The sequence below is a fragment of the Molossus molossus genome, unplaced genomic scaffold (genome assembly GCF_014108415.1).
Source record: "Molossus molossus isolate mMolMol1 unplaced genomic scaffold, mMolMol1.p scaffold_m16_p_3, whole genome shotgun sequence".
NCBI lineage: Eukaryota > Metazoa > Chordata > Mammalia > Chiroptera > Molossidae > Molossus > Molossus molossus.
In genome coordinates, this window is record NW_023425366.1 from 95,540,446 (window position 1) to 95,562,314 (window position 21,869).

A 21,869-nucleotide genomic window follows, 5' to 3' on the forward strand; every position below is an offset into this window, starting at 1 on the left:
GATGGTTGTTCTGTAGTTTAGTTGTAACTTTGATGTGGTTGTGGGAGGACGCGATACCGCGTTTACCTACGCCACCATCTTGACCGGAAGTCCCAGTCTTAATTCTTTATAAAAGGCTACATAACTGAATCCCCTGACACCTGCAGAGTTTGTTGGCAGTTTTTCTGTGAGCAGCTTCAAATGCCCCACCATCCCTGAACTCTCCACAATGTTCAGTGAAATCCTGGGATATCTAGTCCTATCACCATGACATGCAGACGTTCTTGTGCTGGCCTCCAAGTATATGAAGGCAAATCTGGGTTAGCCAGCTTGTCACCTCAATGCCCAGAGAAGACTACTACCTTCTCCAGTGTCACAGCAGGTGTCAATATAACACAGAGCACACTCCAGCAGGTTCCTGATGGGAACTTCCATTGCAGAATGTGTAAAATAACAGGCTTGGAATTGATGTGATTTTTTGCTAATTTAAAAGTGTGGGGAATGTAGGAGTCAGGTGGGAGCAGGGAGGAGGGAGTCAATGGGGAAAAAAGAGGGGAACAACTGTAATACTTTGAACAATAAAGATAATAGAAAACTATAACCTCAAAAAAATGAAAAATCATTATGCCAAACTGCACCTTCTATTTTTTTTTTTTTATCCTCACCCAAGGACATTTTTTCCATTTTTTGTTCAGGTAGAGTGGGAGGGAGAGAGGAAGAGAGAGAAAGAGAGAAACATCGATGTGAAAGGGACACATCAAGTGGCTGCCACCTGCACGACCAACCAGGGCCGGGGACAAACTGCAACCGAGGTACGTGCCCTTAGCGGGGACCAAACCCGGGTCTCTCTGGACTGCAGGCCGACGCTCTAACCACTGAGCCAAACCGGCCAGGGCGGCACCTTCTATTTTTAAAATAAATGCCCACATTTTTATTATGAGGGCCTATTATAAAAATAAACAACATTTTCCCCCCTTTCCTACTAGGATAATAATTTTGTTTGTGCTGGGTCATTTATAGAATGGTTTACCTCAGGTCTCTCATTTCATAGAGGTTCTTTGTTTTGAGACCGTGCCACAAGAGACTTAAATTCATGTTGCATTTTCACAGCTATTAACATAAATTGATTTTTTAAATGAGGGAGAAGAGAACCTGAACTAGACTACTTAACTTAAGTAACTCCATTCTGACCAGCAGTTGCTGCACGTACACACCCTGGCGGTTTCTAAACACCAGGGACCGAAATCCCAAGGAACCATAAAGATAAAGAGATTAATGACTGCCCTGGTCTGTGTAACAGCTCATCTCGTCCCCTATTGTATCAGTTCCCCATAATGGCACCAAGGCAGCATCAAGAGGATGTGATTTTAGTCTTTATAAGCTGCCTGCAAGAATGCTCAGGGCTGTTGATTTGGGAGACTTATACCCCGGCAGCCCGCCGGTGAATAAAGTGCTCCTCTCATTTACAATTCTGTTGTGCATCTCTGATTGTCTTGCTGGTTCATCATAACAAACCCAACAGATTAATAAAAACTGCGGAGGCTATATGGCCATGGGATATTACATATACAGATATTTGATTTATGACATGGAAATGTCTTTATAATTATGGACACCAAAGTCTGACAAAGGCTTTTTTAAAACCTATGAATTGTTTTTTGTGAAGAAGTCTTACAAAGATGTAGAAGTTTAAATCACATTTAATTAAACATTTAATCAACTTTATTAAAAAGAATAGCAAATGAATATAATAAATGAAAATAAATATAATGTAGGAAAGTGAGTAGCTTAATGCCTGGCACATAAAACAAGTATTATTTCAGAAAACTCAAGAACAAAGTCACAATAAGAACACTGGAAAAGTATTAAACTAAGGATTCCTCTATCTGCTACTAATCTGAAATATGAACTTGGCAAAATAATTAATTAAGCATTCTTTGCCTCACTTTCTTTGTAAAAAAGATAAAAATATCTGCTCTGACTTTTTATAAAATTGCTATTTCTCTCAAAGCAAAATCCATGTGTAACAGTTAATTCTAGGGGACAGAGATGTGTGGTGCATGATCAGTGAGGGGAGTGCAGGGAAATTTGAGGGGGCTGATGCCTTCCAATTTTTTGACCTGGTTGATAGTTGAATGAGTGTTTACTTTATAATTAATTCGTTAAATCTTAACTTATCTTGTGTATTTTCTGTATAAAAAATTAAAATAAAATAAAATCTGGGGAATTATGATAACAGAAAAATAATATTTAAACAGTAATTTTTATACCTTGACAGTTTATTGAAGGGAAGTGGTAAACTTTTTATCTCAATGATATTCATGCAGTGATATACTGATCTTTGTGCCTATCATTACACTTTAAACAATGTCTCTCTAACTCATTTTTTAATTTCTTTTTCTAATTTCTACCTTCTTTATTCTCCACAAAATGTTCTAACTTTCCTCCTGTAAACCCAGAGTTCTCTACAGAACAGACTGAGGGAAGAAAAGGGGGGCAGGTCTGGAAGAGATTAACCAAAGAATTTGTATGAATATATGCATAGCTCAAGGATACAGTCAATAGTGTGGTAAAGGCCTGAGGTGGGATGCGGTTGGAGGCTGGGAGGAGGAGGGAAGTGAGAGGAAAATAGGGAACATCTGTAATAATGAAAACAATAAAAAACGAACTTAAAAAAAAAAGAAAAAAGTGAAGAAAATCATACATACACAGCTCAATAAATGATTAAAAAGTGAACTCATGAAACCACCATCAACCAGATCTTACCTTTTGTTGATCTTGGAGGCGACTTTTTTTCATCCTTTCTACAGATTTTTTTAAAAAATCAGTAGCACTTTTTGGAAATAACGTAATATTAAATACTTCAAAAACAGGGCCAAGGAATGGAAAGAGTGCTGCGAGAAGAAAAGAAAGCACAATGAAAATACAAAATGTACCTGGAGCGATTATAATTTTCTCAACCAATCAGAAGAGTAAAAGACACCAGCCTTCTCAACCAGGAGCCAGTCCCTCTCTGACCTTGGCCCAGACTTCCCAGCCCATGGCTGAGCAGGGGCAAGTCCACACATATGGGCCATCACTATAGCAGTGAGATCAGTGACCACTTCCTCATTTTTTAGGTGACTAGGGAACAGGAATGCATTCCTGAACAGCTTTGCCTTTTATCTATTAAACTGGACTGTCTCTGAATAAACTAGGCCAGAGTCTGATATTTTATTAATTGCACTGTTCAAGAAATAGTAGTCCAATGCACATGCATTGACACAGTAGAACACTAGACACCAAAATGTGAACAATTATTGTATCTGAGAGTTTAATTATAGGGAGTCTTATTTCCTCTTTACCTTTTAAAACAATTCTTAAAATTTTATAAGAAATGTGTTTTGTATAATGTAAATATTAACCAAAATGTGTTTTTTTTAAAAGAATTTTATAGTCAAGATAGAAATAATACAGTGTATATCTTTGAACTATATTGGAATGAAATGAAAAATTAATAACAAAGAAAAATGGGAAACTCACTAATATGTAGAAATTAAAAAATACTCCCCTAAATAAGAAATGGGTCCTATAAGAAATCAAAAGGGCAAGTAGAAATTACTTTGAGATAAATAAAAATCAAGAGACAGCATACCAAAATTTATGGATGTGGCAAAAGCAGTGCTCAGAGAAAAATTTATGGCTATAAATGTCTACATATAAAAGGATAAAAGATTTCAATCAATAACCAAAATTTCCCCCTTAACACACTGAAAAAAAAAAAAAAAAAAAAAAAAAGAGCAAACAAAACCAAATTCAAGCAGGAGGAAGCAAATGATACAGATGAGAATTAAATCAAGAATAAAAAACAATAGAGAAGATCAATGAAATCAAAAGATGATTCTTTGAACATATTTAGATAAACTGACCAAGAATAAGAATAGAAGAAGAAGAAGAAGAAGAAGAAGAAGAAGAAGAAGAAGAAGAATCATCATCAAACTACTAGCATCCAAAATAAAAAATGGAAGATTATTACTGACATTAAAAAATAAAAAATACTGCCCAGCCAGTGGACTGAGCATCGTCCCATAGCCTGAGAGGTTCAGGTTCAATTCGCAGTCAGGGCATATACCCAAGTTGTTGGCTTGATCCTGGGTACAAGGCATGCAGGAGGCAGCCAATTGATGTTTCTCTCACATTGATGTTTCTCTCTCTCTCTCTCTCCTCTCTCTCTCTCTCTCTCTCTCTCTCTCTCTCTCTCTCTCTCCCTCCCTTCCTCTCACTCTATCTGATGATAAATAGAAAAATATCCCTGAGTGAGGATTTAAAAAATAAGTAAAATTTAAAAATACTATAAAGGAATATTATGAACAACAGTATGCCAATAAATTGGATAATTTAGATGAAATGGACAAATTTCTAGAAAGATACAACTATAGAAACTGACTAAAAAAAAATAGACAATCTCAGAAAAAAAATATTGCAGAGGGCAGGGCCAAAGTGTGGGTGAGTATGTGAGACTGTGAGCAAGTGTGAGAGAGAGTGTGAGTGGATGCAAGTGTAGATAAGCAACCTCGAGCAGTGCAGAAACTTGGTGCAAAGGTTTCCTGTGCTGTGGACTACAGAGTACCCGGCTACCACGGTAAGTGGCTTGTCAGGGCATTTCTTCCTGCACAGAAGGCCCTGCCATTTTGAAAAGATCCACTGGTACCCTGGCCAGTTTGGCTCAGTGGTTGGAGCATCAGCCTGTGGACCAGAGAGTCCTGGGTTCAGTTCCCGCTAGGGGCATGTACAAAAAACAAAAAATCCACTGGTCTTCTCTGAGGAGGCAGCAGGGAGTGATTAGGGCCCAGTAAACTGAGCACCTTGCTCTATGGGGCCAGTAGACCTCGCTGTGTCAATGCAGACCAGCACATAGTAGCAGCTCTGTCAAGGTACATGCTTGAGAAAGCAGCAACCAGCCAGGAGCCGAGCACCACCCCACAGCAGCAGCAGTAGCACCAGCTCAGGAGCCCAGCACCTTCCCTTGCTCAGGATCAGACATCCATCCTCAGGCAGCAGCAGTGCTGATCGGCAGCTGAGACTCATCCCCAGAAGCATCAGCAGAGGTTGATTAGGAGTGGTGCCCAAGGCCAAGCAGCAGAAAAACTTGGGCAGCTTAGAGTCACCCTTGACAACTGCAGCAGTGGATTTGGAGTGGAGCCCCTCCCCCAGCAGCAACAAAGGCCAGGAGCTGAGCATGCTCAGCCCCAACAGCAGCAGAGAATTGGGAGCTGAGAGTATCTCCTGGCAACAGCAGCAGCACTAGCAGCACAAACTGGGAGCTGACACTGGCCCCCAGCAACATCAGTAGTCACTGATCAGGAGCTTAGCCCGACCAAGCAGCAGCATACCCAGCAGTACACCAGCTGGACCCATGCACCCCAGCAGCACCTACCATGACAGACCAATACAAGCTGCCAGTTATAAATTCTCCAGGACCCACAGCAGGCAAGAGGTGCCATGCACCAAAACAGTCTGGGAGGCAAAGCAGCTTTATTTTATACACATCAACTTGCTCAACATCCCTTACTGAGCCTGGAACTATCAGACTGCTAAAATGGTGATACAAAGAAACAAACCCAAATGAAAGAAAAGGAGGAATCACCCAAAAAGCAATTACATGAAATAGAAGCAAGCAATTTGTCTGATAAATAATTCAAAGCAATGATTTTGAGGGTGCTCAAACAAGTTAGTGATAACTACAAGAAACTTAATGAGAATAATAAAGAACTCAGAGGGAACTACATTAGCATAAAAAAGAGGTAGAAGCTATGAATAAAAATCAAGTGGAAATAAAGAATAACATAGCTGATATAAAAAAATACCTTAGAAAGATTCAATAGTAGATTAGAAGAAGCTGAAGAGTGAATCAGTGAGTTAGAAGAGAACATAGAAATAAACACCCAAATAGAGCAGCAAATGGGGAAAAAATTAAAAAGCAGGAGGAGAGTTTAAGGGAGCTTAATGTACACAGAGTGTACATTCATAAGGGTGCCTGAAGGAGAAGAACTGGAAAAAGGAATAGAGAACCTGTTAGAAGAAATCATGACAGAAAACTTCCCTAATTTGGTGAAGAAAAAAGTCACACAAATTTAGGAAACACAGAGTCCCAAGCAAGATGAACCCCAAAAGACCCACAGCTAGACCCATCATAATTAAAATGGCAAACATTAAAGGCAAAGAAAGAATCTTTTTTTCTTTTCTTTACTGATTGTAGACTAAGAGGAAGGGAGAGAGAGAAAGAGATAGAACCATCAATGAGAGAGAACATCGACTGGCTACTTCCTGCATGCCTCCCAGTGGGGATTTGGCCCACAACCTGGGCATGTGCCCTGACTGGGAATTGAACCAGTGACCTCTTGGTGCATGGGCCAACACTCAACTACTGATCCACACTGGCCGAGCACAAAGAAAGAATCTTAACAGAAGCAAGAGACAGACAAAAAGTCACCTACAAGGAAACTTGCATCAGAAGTGTCAACTGATTTCTCAATAGAACCTCTGCAGGCCAGAAGGGAGTGGCATGAAGTATACAAAATAATAAAAGTCAAGGGTCTGAATCCAAGACTACTCTATCCAGCAAGGTGATCATTCAAAATTGAAGGTGAAATACAGAGCTTCACAGACAAAAAAAGCTAAGGCAGTTTACTACCACCAAACCAGCACTGCAAGATATGTTAAATAAACCATTGTAAGATGAAGAAGAAATATATATATAGAGAAGAACACAGGCATAAAATAAAAATGGCAATGAATAAGTATGCATTAATAATAACTTTAAATGAAAATGGCTTAAATGCTACAATCAAAAGACATAGGGTAGCTGATTGGATAAAAAGAACACGACCCATATATATGATGTCTAAAAGAGACCCACCTCTAAACAAAAGACTCACACAGGATGAAAGTGAAGGAATGGAAAAATTTTTTCCAGGCAAATGGAAATGGAAAAAAATCTTGTGTAGCAATACTCATTACTGAGGGCCATAATAAGAGACAAACAATGTCACAACATAATACTAAATGAATTAATCCAACAAGAGGATAGAACCCTGGTAAACATATATGCACCAAATATAGGGGCACCAAAATATATTTTAAAAACCTCTGGAGGACTTCACGGGAGAGATCAATAGCAATACAATCATATTGGTAACTTTAACACTCCATTAAAACCACTGGATAAATCTTCTACACAAAAAGTTAGAAAGGAAACAGAGTCTTTAAATGACAAACTAGATCAGTTGCACTTACTTGATATTTACTAAACATTTCACCCCAAAGCTGCAGAATATACATTCTTATCAAGTGCATAAGGGACATTCTCAAAGATAGACCACATGGTAGGACACAAACTAAATGCATACAAGTTCAAGAAGATTGAAATCATATCAAGCATCTTCTCAGATCACAATGGCAAGAAAATAGAAACCAAGTACAGCAAAAACATTCAAACACATGGAGGCTAGATAGCATGTTATAAAACAATGAATGAGTTACTAAGGGGAACAAGGAAGAACTTAAAAACACCCTGGAAAACAATGAAAACAAACACACAACAACACAAAATCTATAGGATGCAGGCAAAGCAGTCTTGAGAGGGAAGTTCATAGCACTACAGGCCTACCTCAAAAAAGCAAGAATAATTGATTTTCTAACCTTACAACTTAAAGAATTAGAAAGTAAACAAAAAGAAACACCCAGATCAAGTAGAAGGAAAAAAATAGTAAAGATAAAAGCAGAAATAAATGACAAAGAGACCAACAACAACAACAACAACAACAACAACAACAACAATTCAAAGGATTAATGAAACAAAGAGCTGGTTTTTCGAAAAGATAAACAAGATTGATGGACCGTTAGCTAGACTCACCAAGAAACAAAGAGAGAGAACCCAAACACACAAAATCAGAAATGAAGGAGGAGAGGTAACAATTGACACCACAGAAATACAAAGAATCATTAAAACATACTATGGACAATTATACACCAACAAATTGGACAATCTATGTGAAATGGACAAATTTCTAGAAACATACAGTCCCCCAAAACTACACTGGGAACAGACAGAAAACTTGAACAGACAAATAACAACTAAGGAAACTAAAGATCTAATAAACTCCCTGCAAATAAAAGCCCAGGCCCAGAAGGTTTCAAGGGGGAGTTTTACCAAACATTCTGTAAAAATTTAATACCCATTCTCCTGAAACTATTCCAAATAATTCGAGAAGACTGAAGACTTCCACTCATTTTATGAGGCCAGTGTAATCCTAATTCCAAAATCAGATAAAGACACAACAAAGAAAGAAAACTATAGGCCAATATTCCTGATGAACACTGATGCGAAAATCCTTAACAAAATACCAGCAAATTGGATACAGCAATACATCAAACAAATTCATCATGACCAAGGGGGATTCATCCCAGGGATGCAAGGCTGGTACAATATTTGCAAATCAATAAATGTGATACACCACATAAACAAACTGAAAGATAAAAACCATATGATCATATCAATAGATGCTAAAAAAGCATTCGACAAAATCCAGCACCCATTTCTGATCAAAACACTTAGCAATCTGAGAATAGAGGGACCATATCTCACCATGATAAAGGCCATATATGAAAGACCTATAGCCAACATCATACTCAACGGGAAAAACTAAAAGCATTTTTCTTAAGAACAGGAACAAGGCAAGGATGCCCATTTTCAACACTCTTATTTAACATAGTACTGGAAGTCTTAGCCACAGCAATCAAACAGGAAGAAAAAATAAAAGCAATCCAAATTGGAAAGGAAAAAGTGAAACTGTCATTATTTGCAGATGACATGATATTATACATAGAAAACCCTAAAGACTCCATCAAAAATCTTCTAGACTTAATAAATAAATCTGACAAAGTAGCAGGATACAAAATTAATGTCAAGAAATCGATGGCATTCTTACACACCAATAATGAAGTCATAGAAAGAGAAACTAAAAAAACAATCCCATTTACCATTGTGGCAAAAAAATTAAGATAACTAGGAATAAACTTAACCAAAGAAATAAAGAACCTATTTGTGGAAAACAACAGGATATTAAAAAAAGAATTAAAGGAAGATATAAATAAGTGGACACACATACCTCTTTCATGGATTGGAAGAATTAACATCAATAAAATGTTCATATTACCCAAAACAATCTATAGATTCAATGCAATCCCCATCAAAATATCAACAACATATTTCACAGAACAAGAACGAATACTTCAAAAGTTCACATGGAACCAAAAAGACCCCAAATAGCCACAGCAATCTTGAAAAAAAAAAAAATGGATAGAGAAGGTGGGATCACAATACTGGACATCAGGTTACACTGCAAAGCTACTGTAATCAAAACAGCCTGGTACTGGCACAAGAACAGGCATATAGACCAGTGAAACAGAACCCAGAACCCAGAAATGGACCCAAGATATGCTCAATTACTATTTGACAAAGGAGGCAAGAGCATACAACGGAGTAAGGACAGCCTCTTTAATAAATGATGTGGAAAAAATTGGACAGCTACATGCAAAAAAATTAAAGTAGACCATCAATTTACACCATACACAAAAATAAACTCAAAATGGATAAAAGACCTAAATGTGCCAGTGACCCGAGGGACCTGTGGGATGCTGAAGCATCAGACAGGCCTGTGTGACCCAGCAGGGACTGTGCAGTCTAGTTACCCATGGTACCTGCAGGGTGCTGAAGCACCAAAAAGGCCTGTGTGACCCAGCAGGGACTGTGCCGTCCAGTTACCCATGGGACCTGCAGGGTGCTGAAGCACCAGAGAGGCCTGTGCAAACCATCAGTCCATAACATAGGCATAGAGATGGGTCCCCAAAGGTACTGTGTGATCCAGCTACCTGCGGGACCTGCAGAGACCTGCAGGCACTGGGAAGACCTGTACGACCCAGTTGTGCACAAGATAGGCATAGAGGATGTGAAAATGGAGGCAGAGTGAATGGAAGCTACACAGAAGATCTTCCAGCACCAAACAGGAATTACAACTAAAATAAAGACAAATCCTCGGAAAAAAGCAACAGAGAAGCAGCAGGACAGGACCATATAACCAGGAACAATGGTAGGATTTGCAGAGGTGTAAGAGGGTGGTGGTCTGGGATCTCATGGACAGCAGCAGTCTTAGCTGTGAGCAGCGCCCTTGGGGAATAAAGACCATGTCCACTCCACAGCTCAAAGAGCCAGAACTGAGCACTAAAATAGCCACAGCCACTCACCTGGGAGCTATGGCAGAAAAAGGGCAGACTGGGCTGGAACTCTGTGGGGACAACCAAGATTTGGAGAGCACTAAGAGTTTTTGCTGAGTTGCAGCCACAAAGGACGGTGGCCAGTGTGCTCCTTCTAACAGCTGTGTGAAAAAAACAACAGGCCCACCCCCCAAACCTTGGAGATTCAGCCTTTCCCATGTGAGACAAAGAAATGCAAATTGAGGCTCATTAACAAACAGCATTTACCCCACACTCTGGAAATCCTCCTATGCAGAACACCAGGGCTACATCACAAGGCACTGAGTAACTGAGATTACTAGCCTCCAGGAAAAAGTTAGAGGATAACTGAACCTTTCCTGGGCTTGCAAATCTACCCAGGAAAGTAAGACTTGACATTAGTGTTTAACATGGGCCCGCCCAGGCCCATCCAAACCCAGTAGAGGGAGCCACAAACAGCAGGACATCAACACCCACAGGGAAAATTTGGCAGGCTCCAAAACCAACTGAGATATACAAAATGGTGAAACAAAGAAACAAATCCCAAATGAAAGAACAAAAGAACTCTATGGAAGATGAGATAAATGAAATGCAGCTAAGCAAATGATCAGAGGTAGAGTTCAGAGCCATGATTTTGAGGAAGCTCAACAGCATGAGTAAGAACATCAGCACCATGATTAAAGATATAGAAACATTGAAAAACCAACCAAGTGGAAATGAAGAATGACATAGCAGAAATTAAGAACATATTGGAAGGACTAACCAGCAGAATAGAGGAAGCTGAGGACAGGATCAGTGAATTAGAAGACAGGGTAGAAAAAAATCAAGCAAGCAGAAAACCAAAAGGAAAAAAAAAGAATTGAAAAACAAAAAAAATAGCTTCAGAAAATTGTAGGACAACAGGAAACATAATAACATTCGCATCATAGGAGTCCCTGAAGAGGAAGAAAACAGGCAAGGGTTAGAGAATATATTTGAAGAAATAGTGACAGAAAACTTTCCTAACTTGGTGAAGGAGGAAGGCATTCAAGTTCAAGAAGCACAGAGAGCCCCAAGTAAGAAGAACCCAAACAGGCCCACACCAAGATACATAGTAATTAAAATGCTAAAAATTAAAGACAAAGAGAATCCTAAAAGCAGCAAGAGATAAGCAACAGGTTACCTACAAAGGAACCCCATAAGGCTCTCAGCAAACTTCTCACAAGAAAAACTACAGGCAAGAAGGAAGTGGCATGAAATAATCAAGGTCATGAAAAACAAGGATCTGAATCCAAGACTACTCTACCCAGCAAGGCTATCATTCAAAAAAGAAGGTCAAATAAAGAGCTTCCCACACAAAAGAAGGCTAAGGAAATACATTAGCACCAAACCAGCACTGTAAGAAGTTAAAAGGACTGCTGTAATTAGTAGAATAGGAAAAAAAAAACACCAAACTAAACAAAAATGGCAAGAAATAAGTACATATCAATAATCACCTTAAATGTAAACGGACTGAATGCTCCCATAAAAAGACACAGAGTAGCTGACTGGATAAGAAAGCATAACTCATCTATATGTTGTTTACAGAGACCCACCTCACAACAAAAAACTCACATAGGTTGAAAGTGAAGGGATGGAAAAAAATTGTCCAAGTGAACGGAAAGCAAAAATAAGCTGGGGTAGCTTATATTAGATAAAGTAGATTTCAAAATGAACACCATAACTCGAGACAAAGAAGGCTACTACATAATATTGAAAGGATCTATATAACAGGAAGATATAACCTTGATAAACATATCTGCATCCAATATAGAAGCACCAAAATATATTTAAAATCTTCTTGAGGACTTCAAATGAGAAATCGACAGCAATACAATCATAGCAGGGGATGTCAACACCCCGTTGAAACCACTGGATAGATCCTCTAGACAAAAAATTAGCAAGGAAACAGAGACTCTAAATGAAGAACTAGACCAAATGGATTTAACAGATATGTACAAGAATTACACCCCAAAACTACAGAATTCTTCTCAAGTGCACATGGAACATTCTCAAAGATAGACCAAATGACAGGACACAAACTAAATCCATACAAGTTCAAGAAAATTGAAATCATATCAAGCATCTTCTCAGATCACAATGGCATGAAACTAGAAATTAATTGCAACAAAAACATGTAAAGACATTTGAACACATGGAGGCTAAATAGCATGTTATTAAACAATGAATGGGTTACCGAGGAGATCAAGGAAAAAATTAAAAACTTCCTGGAAACCAAGGAAAATGAACACAAAAACAACACAAAATTTATGAACCGAAGTGAAAGCAGTTCCGAGAGGGAAGTTCATAGCTCTACAGGCCTGCCTCAAGAAACAAGAAAAATTTCTAATTGACCGTCTAACCTCACAACTTAAAGAATTAGAAAGGAAACAAAGAGAAAGCCCTAGAGCAAGTAGAAGGAAGGAAATAGTAACGATCAGAGTAGATATAAATGACATAGAGACCAAAAAAACAATTCAAAGGATCAATAAAAAAAAAAAGATCTGGTTTTTCAAAAAGATAAACAAGACTGATGGTCCCTTAGCTAGACTCACCAAGAAACAAAGAGAGAGAACTCCAATGCACAAAATCAGAAATGAAAGAGAAGTAACAAGTGACAGCACAGCAATACATAATATTGTTAACAGCTACTATGAACAATTATATGGCAACAAATACGACAATTTAAGCAAAATGGACACATTTCTAGAAAGACACAGTTTTTCAAAACTGGACCTGGAAGAGATAGAAAACTTGAACAGATCAATAACAACTAAGAAAATTGAAGAGGTAATCAAGACTCTCCCAGCAAACAAAAGCCCAGGCCCAGATGGCTTCACCAGGGAGTTTTACTGAACATTCAAAAAAAAAAACTAACACCCATTCTCCTCAAACTATTTCAAAAAATTCAAGAAGGAAGACTTTCAAACTCGTTTTATAAGACCAGCATCATTCTAATTAAAAAACCAGAAAAAGACACTACAAAGAAAGAAAACTACATGCCATCAGGGAAAGAAAACAATATCCCTGATGAACATAGATGCGAAAATCCTGAACAAAGTACTAGCAAATCAAACCAGGAATAAATAAAAAATATTATTCACCATGACCAAGTGGGTTTCATTCCAGGGATGCAAGGCTGGTACAATATTTGCAAATTAGTATATGTGATACACCACATAAATGAAATAAAAGATAAAAACTATATCCTCATATCAGTAGACACTGAAGGAGCATTTGACAAAATCCAGCACCCATTTCTGATAAAAACGCTCAGCAACCTGGGAATAGAGGTATCATATCTCAACATAATAAAGGCCATATATGAAAGACCTACAGCAAACATCATACTCAATGGGCAAAAACTAAACGCATTTCCCTTAAGAACAGAAACAAGACAAGGATGCCCACTTTTGCCACTCTTATCTAGCATAGTACCGGAAGTCTTCACCACAGCAATCAGACAGGAAGAAAAAATAAAAGAGATCTAAATTAGAAAGGAAGAAGTGAAACTGTCATTATTCACAGATGACATAATATTACACATAGAAAACCCCAACGACTCCATAAAAAGCCAACTAGATTTAATAAATAAATTTGGAAAAGCAGCAGGATACAAAATTAACATCAAGAAATTGATGGCATTCTTATACACCAATGATGAAGTCATAGAAAGAGAAACTGAAAAAACAATCCCATTTATCATCACGCAAAAAAATCAAGATACCTAAGAATGAACTTAACCAAAGAAATAAAAGACCTATTCGCAGAAAACTACAGGTCATTGAAAAAAGAAATAGAGGAAGATATAAAAAAGTGGAAGCACATACCTTGTTCATGGATTGGAAGAATCAACATCATTAAAATGTCCATACTACCCAAAGCAATCTATACATTCAATGCAATTCCCATCAAAATACCAACGACATACTTCACAGAACTAGAACAAATACTTCAAAAGTTCAAATGGAAAAAAAAAGACTCCGAATAGTTACTCCAATCTTGAAAAGGAAGGACAAAGTTGGAGGGATCACATTACTAGATTTCAGGTTATACTACAAAGCCACTGTAATCAAATCAGCCCAGTATTGGCACAAAAACAGGCAGATAGATCAATGGAACAGAATAGAGAATCTAGAACTGGACCCAAGACAAGATACTCAATTAATATTTGACAAAGAAGGCAAGAGCATACAGTGGAGTAAAGACAGCCTCTTTAATAAATGGTGTTGGGAAAATTGGACAGGCACATGCGATAAAATGAAAGTAGACCACCAACTTACACCATACACAAGAATAAACTCAAAATGGATAAAAGAGTTAAATGTGACTCATGAATCCATAAAAATCCTACAAGAAATTTTAGGCAACAAAATTTCAGACATTGTACGCAGTAGAATTTTCACGCATACATCACCTAAGGCATCAGAAACAAAGAAGAAAATGAACACATGGGACTACATCAAACTAAAAAGCTTCTGCACAGACAAACAAACAAACAACAACAACAACAACAAAAAACAACACAAAATAACAACCATCAAAATGGAAAGGGAACCCACTGTATGGGAGAGCATAACTGCCAATAATACATGAGATAAGGGGTTAATTTCCAAAATATACAGAGTACTCATAGAACTCAACATAAGGAAGACAAAGGTCCCAGTTACAAAATGGGCAGAGGAACTAAATAGACGCCTTTTCAAACAGGACATACAAATGGCCAAGAGACATATGAAGAAATGCTCAACATCACTAATCAGAGAGATGCAAAGTAAAACAACAATGAGGTATCACCTCCCATGTGTCAGAATGGCTGCCATCAACAAATCATCAAACAACAAGTGTTGGCGAGGATGTGGAGAAAAGGGGACTCTAGTACATTGCTGGTGGGAATGCAGACTGGTGCAGCCACAATGGAAAACACTATGATGGTACCTTAAAAAGTTAAAAATTGAACTGCCATTTGACCCAGTGATCCCACTTCTAGGAATATACCCTAAGAAGCCTGAAACACCAATCAGAAAGAATACATATACCCCCATGTTCATAGCAGCACTATTTACAATAGCTAAGATCTGGAAACAGCCCAAGTGTCCATCAGTAGATGAATGGATAAAAAAGCAGTGGTACATATACACAATGGAGTACTATGCAGCTGTAAGAAAGAAGATCTCTTATCCTTTGAGATGACATGGAGGGACCTGGAAAGTATTATCTTAAGTGAAATAAGCCAAGCAGAGAAAGACAAATATCACATGATCTCACTTATTTGTGGAATATAATGAACATAACAGTCTGAGGAACAGGGTAGACCTCGAGATGTGGAGATAGAGTACAGATTGACAACCCTCAGAAGAGGGGTTGGGGTGGGGGGAGGAAGGAGATAAACCACAGAACTTATATGCATGTATGCATAACCAGTGGACATGGACAAGAAAGCTGGGGATGGGAGGGTGGATGGGAAGGAGGGTGTCAATGGGGAAAAAAATGGAGAAAAATCTTTAACAAAGCAAATTAATATAAAATTAAAAAAAAAAAAGACTCTGAACAGAAGGATATAAAGTCCACACTAGGGGTACACCTCGAGGGCCCAGCTGTGTTATCAGGGAGGGTGTGCCACTGGACGCTACATGATACCTACTACCACAGGCCACCCTAGGAAACCTAGGAGATATAGCAACTCTGCCTAACACATAGAAACAAACACAGGGATGCAGCCAAAATAAGGAGACAAAGAAACATGTCCCAAATGAAAGAACAGAACAGACTTCAGGAAAAGAACTAAACAAAATGGGGATAAGCAGTCTAACAGATGCAGAGTTTTAAACACTGCTTATAAGAATGCTCAATGAACTTAGTGAGAATTTCAGGGAACTTTGTGAGGACCTCAAGAGCATAACAAAAGACCAGTCATAAATGAAGGGTGCACTAACTGAAATAAAGAATAATTTTTAGGGAATCAATAGTAGAGTAGGTAAAACCAAGAAGCAAAAAACACCCAATCAGAACAGCAAAAAGAAAAAAGAATCCAAAACAACATTATAATGATTATAATATAATGATTATAATATAAGGAGACTGTGGGCCAACTTCAAGCATACCAACAGTCACATCATGGGAGTACCAGAAGAAGAGAGAGAACAAGAAATTGAAAACCTATTTGAAACAATAATGACAGAAAACTTCCCTAACTTGGTGACAGAAACAGACATACAAGTCCAGATAGCACAGAGAGTCCCAAACAAGATTAATCCAAAGAGGGACACATCAAGACACATCATCATCAAAATGCAAAAAGTTAAGGACAAAGAGAGAATCTTAAAAGCAGCAAGAGAAAAGAGCTACAGTGGAGCTCCCATAAGACGGTCAGCCAATTTCTCAAAAGAAACATTGCAGGCCAGAAGGCAGTGGCAAAAAATATTTAAAGTGATGAAAAGCAAGGACCTAAAATCAAGATTACTCTATCCTGCAAAGCTATCATTTAGAATTGATGGACATATCAAGAGTTTCCCAGACAAGAAAAAGCTAAAGGAGTTCATCAGCACCAAACCAGTATTATATGAAATGTTGATGGATCTTCTTGAAGAAGATAAAAAGATATAAACAATAAAATGGCAATAAATATATATCTATCAACAATTGAATCTACAAACAAAATGAGCAAGCAGAACAGAAACAGACTCATAGATACAGAGAACTTTTTGTTGCTTGCCAAATGGGAGGGGAGTTAGGAGAAAAAAGATGAAGGGATTAGGAAGTACAAATTGGTTGCTAGACTGATGAACCTCAAAAGGAAGGGGGAAGGTTGGGCAGGAAGAGAGAAACCAAAAACTTATATGCATAAATGCATAATGAATAGACACAGACAATAGTGTGGAGAAAGCAGGAGGGGGACAGAATTGGGGAGGAGGAGGTCAAGGGGGGAAAAGGAGGAACATCTGTAATACATTCAACAATAAAGATAAGTTAAAAAAAAAGAACCATAAACTTAAGGAGAATGTAATATGTAATATGATACTTTGACAATATTTATTATTCAGGGTTATTTTTCTTGAGTAGTTCCTAATAAAAAAGCATTCTAGAAGTGAAAACACACATACACACAAAAGTACTGTAGCCTTGCCCTGGCCAATTTGCCTCAGCAGTTAGAGCATCAGCCTGTGGACCAATGAGTCTCAGGTTCAATTCCAGCCAAGGGCACATACCTTGGTTGCAGTTCGTCCCCGGCCCTGGTTGGGGTTGCCAAGGCTGGTGTGGCTCAGTGGATTGAGCATTGTCCCATGGACTGAGAGGTCTTGGTTCAATTCTTGGTCAGGACTCAATCCCAGTAGGGGGTGTGCAGGAGGCAGCAGATCACTGCTTCTCTCTCACGTCAATGTTTCTATTTCTCTTTCCCTTCCTCTCTCTCTAAAAAATCAATAAAAACATATTTTTAAAAATAATTAGCCCTGGCCAGTTTGGCCCAGCGGTTAGAGCGTCAGCCTGCGGTCTGGAGAGACCCGGGTTCGGTTCCCGCTAAGGGCACGTACTTCGGTTGCAGTTTGTCCCCGGCCCTGGTTGGTCGTGCGGGTGGCAGCCACTTGATGTGTCCCTTCACGTCGATGTTTCTGTCTGTCTCTCCCTTCCTCTCTCTCCCTCCCACTCTATCTGTACAAAAAATGGAAAAATATCCTCGGGTGAGGATAAAATAATAATAATAATAATAATAATTAAATAAAAGTACTATAGCCTGGCTAAAGAGGCTCAGTTGGTTGCATAGCGTCCTGTGCACTGAATTATTGCCATTTGATTCCCTGTCAGGGCACATGGCTCAGTTGTAAGTTTGATCCCCCATCAGAGCACTTACAGAAGGCAACTGATGGATGTTTCTCTCACACCAATGTTTCTCTCTGTCTCTAAGCCTGTCCTTGGGTGTGGATTTTAAAAAGTACCATATATTTAAGTTAACAAAAATGTCCTAATAATTAATATAATGATAGCTGCACACATCTCTGAATTACATACATATATCGCAAAATAATTCCGTAATAAGTTTAGTTAACATAAATCACCTCACATCATTAAAGTTTTTTCCATGTACTGAGAACTTTAAAAATCTACACTTGGTTATCTTGTAACTGAACATTTGTACCTTTTGAGCACCTTCATTAATTCTCCCACCCTCAAACCCTGCCTCTGATAACCACAAATCACTTCTTGTTTTCCTATGAGTTTGGGTATTTTTTCAGATTTCATATATAAGTGAAATCAAACAGTATTTGTCTTTCTCTGTCTGACTTATTTCACTTAGAATAATGCCCTTAGGTCCATCCATGTGTTACAAATACCAGGATTTCTTTCCTTTTTAGCTGAATAGTACCCATTCTGTCTATTGAGCTATGCCACATTGTTTATCCATTTAGTGGTTGACAGACACTAGCTTGTAAAAATGATAGAGTTGTACATTTTAAATAAATAAAGCATATAGTAATTGGATTATATCTCAAATGAGCTTTTCTAGAATGAGAGGGGCAAGAGAGAGAGAGAGAGAGAAGACGTGAGGAAAGGAGGAAGAAAAAAAAAAAGAAATATTTTTTAGTTCACATACTTATGCAGAGAGTGAATGGCGCCAAGAAATTAAATTCTGTGAGCTTCTTGATATTTTCCACAAAGGGATCTTGTGGGTTGTTGAGGGAATCGATGTTCACTCCAAATGATGTACTAGTAATCACATCCATGCTGTAGGCCCCAAAGATGCTGAGTAGAGAAAGACATAGGACATTAAAATCATCACCTCTTTACTATCCTCATCAAACACATACAACAAGAAGGGCATGTAAATTCAAATATCAGGAAAAGAGCCACACAACTGTCAAAACCATCTGCTGAAGCATCTAAAGAATCTTGTTCCTGTCACACTCAATCATGAGGTGTTTATTAGGTGCCAGTGATGCAGCTGGCCCTGTGCCTGGTTATGGGGACACTAAGGCAAGTTAGACCCACCTGTGAGCACAGGGAGAGCAGTCAGAGGGATAGAGACCCATAATCAGAAAATTACAGTAGTGTTTTGAGTCTGGACAGTAGTGGCTGCACTGTACTCAAGCAGGACAAAGGGTAGATACTGAACTCTTCCTAGTGGAATCAAGAACGGTGACATTGACTGGGTCTTGCCTCCCACAGTATCTATACTCAGAGCTGATTCTGTTTCAGCACATTACAGAACAGCAGCACCCTGGTGTGAGTTGCCAGGAATGCCATCCCTCCTTCTCTGCACTCCTGCTAAAGCTCCTGAAAGACCCACTCTCCTCAACTCCAGTGATCTAAAGTTGCCTCAAGGGCAGACTCATTTCTGTAAAATGTAAGAACTAAGAACATTCCTGGTTTAAAAAGTAATAATAATAAATCACTCCAAAATCGATTTAGGGGAATTCCATAGATACGTGATCATATGTCTCCTGTTTTTCCAGATCAGTACCACTTTACTAATGTTCCTGCATAATTAAAAAAAATCTTACTTTAGACAGTAAATGGTATGCTCACTCTACCCATTGTCTGTACAGGACCTTCTTTATTTGAGACTAAAGAAAGGAGAAGTGGTGGTAAGATTTAATATTTAGTATTTTGCTGGTATCCTCACCAAAATCATGAAGGGGTTTAAGTTGTTCCAAGTTCCACACTGAAACTTCTCTGTCCCACCCACTGCCCACCAGTGTGTACCTGTGCCTTCCCTGCCACCATTTCACACTCTTTACAATGAAAACATTGGTAAATCATGTTTCTTATTTCTAAACTATATATTTTTGTCTTCCAGAATATCCTAGGTGACAATTAAGCAGACAAATTAATCCTGGTTCATGTACATAGAAGATCTTGCTCTTCTGGCTGCCCTGCCTTTTTGGGTGAGACACATCTTCTTGGGTAGCTCATTGGAGTTCTAACACCACACACCTACATCTGTTTGGTCACTAGAGTATCTAAACAGTGGGAATTTCAGCTCTGGCAGGCAACAGGAGGGTCTTGGGTCAGAGCTCAGAATCCCAGAAGCTGGACTCTTACTTACTCTTTCAAGTTGATGGGTTTGCCTCTCTCTGCTTCCTTTCTCAGGTTCCTCACCAGCACATCTCCATACTGGCCAATGATGGGGAACATCTAGACACAAAAGACAACACCTCCTGACATTAAATGTGAAGACTCATGTCCTAGAAGGCCTAGCTTTCTCAATCATGGAGCAGTAAGTGATATTTATAATGAATCTTATAATGTTACTTCTAGGACACAAAGATAGAAAAGAGGAAGCTCAAATTCAGCAGGCCACCCTTGAAAAGAAATTATCTTATTTCCCACTTGTCCCCAGATGCATTCTTGAAGTTTGAAGTTAAATATCCTCTTACATTCTTACCTCCTTCAGCTTTCCACTGGTGAAGGTTGGAGATAGCAATGTTCGTATTCTCTTCCAAGTGTCATCCTCAGCCAGAGATATGGCATTTTTCATAAATCCCGCTGCATTAAGCATCTAGAGGTGAAAGCAAAAGACATTTTGCTCTACATAAGTTTTGGAGGTCTCACAAATTGTTAATTGGGCATCAATTATTCAACAAATATTTAGTGACTGTCTAGTTAGTAGCAGACCTTATGCTAGATACTGACTAAATACTTATCCCAAATATCTAGCATCTCATGAAGGTGCAGGAAACATCCAGCCACCTGATGTGGTTTCTAGCCTTTATATTCCAATCTCTTTATCAAGGCAAATGAACATGTGTCAGGGAAACTGGTCTTCCAGGAGAATAGATAGGAATAAGACCTAGGACACCCTCCCAGGCTGTGCAGGATAGAAAGGGATTCTTGACAGATAGCCAGATAGCTCTGGTGAACTGTATGCTGCCTCTGACCAGTTCTATCTTTACTTACATCTACAGCATAAGCAACTTGAAAAGGGCATGTGGTTTTTTAATAAAATAAAATAGTGGTTAATACTTAAAAGATAAGAATCAATTTGCTATTCTGAAACAATGATACAATTACATGGAAATCCCTTTCACTTACATTTTTCACCAGAAATAGAAGATAAAAGAAAGAGGTTAATTCTATTTCTCAGGTTGGGACTGACCTACCAAGCCAACCTACTTGAGACTTTTCTCCCATTTTCCAACACTATATTTTGTTTTAAGATGGACATCTCCAATACACATTCATGATAAAAAACAACAACAACAAAAAACTCCCCTATCTACCTACAGGTAACACCTACCTACAGGTAACATCACATTTAGTGAGATAAACCTGGAGTAATATCACCTAGTGGAGTAGGAGACTCCTGTCTCCATTGCCCCTCGCCAAAAAAATCCTCAACAATTACCCAGCTATCAACACACAAAAATAGGTTTAGGAGAGCTAAGGAGTTCACTCAAGAAAATCAGTAAAAGAGTGGAGCAAAAAAACCTGAGAATAACTGTACAGAGTGGATAGGAATAATAGTTTCATTTTGTCTGCATCATCTCATCCTCCAGGTTGGCACTGCTCATTGCCAAGAAGAAATTCCACAACCTGGAAGACTTGCTGAGAAAAGAACAACAGAGTGAGTGACAATTTCCCACAGCCTTTCAGGACATTGCACA

The 21,869-nt window shown here is 38.6% G+C and overlaps 1 protein-coding gene and 1 long non-coding RNA gene across 3 annotated transcripts in view; one reads left to right on the forward strand and one right to left on the reverse strand.

Moving 5' to 3' along the window:
• Positions 1 to 21,869, reverse strand: part of LOC118642420 (cytochrome P450 3A12-like) — a 67,598-nt gene that overhangs the window by 25,353 nt on the left and 20,376 nt on the right. For both annotated transcript variants that reach the window (XM_036280175.1, XM_036280176.1), the window contains exons 5-8: positions 20,651 to 20,764; positions 20,312 to 20,400; positions 18,860 to 19,008; positions 2,746 to 2,873 (exon numbers count right to left, since the gene is read on the reverse strand). In XM_036280175.1, coding sequence (XP_036136068.1) covers positions 2,746 to 2,873; positions 18,860 to 19,008; positions 20,312 to 20,400; positions 20,651 to 20,764 — 480 coding nt within the window. The remainder of the gene's footprint in view (positions 1 to 2,745; positions 2,874 to 18,859; positions 19,009 to 20,311; positions 20,401 to 20,650; positions 20,765 to 21,869) is intronic.
• Positions 20,063 to 21,829, forward strand: LOC118642422. Its single transcript, XR_004961714.1, has 3 exons — positions 20,063 to 20,150; positions 20,356 to 20,482; positions 21,762 to 21,829. It is a non-coding gene; the product is annotated as an uncharacterized LOC118642422 (long non-coding RNA).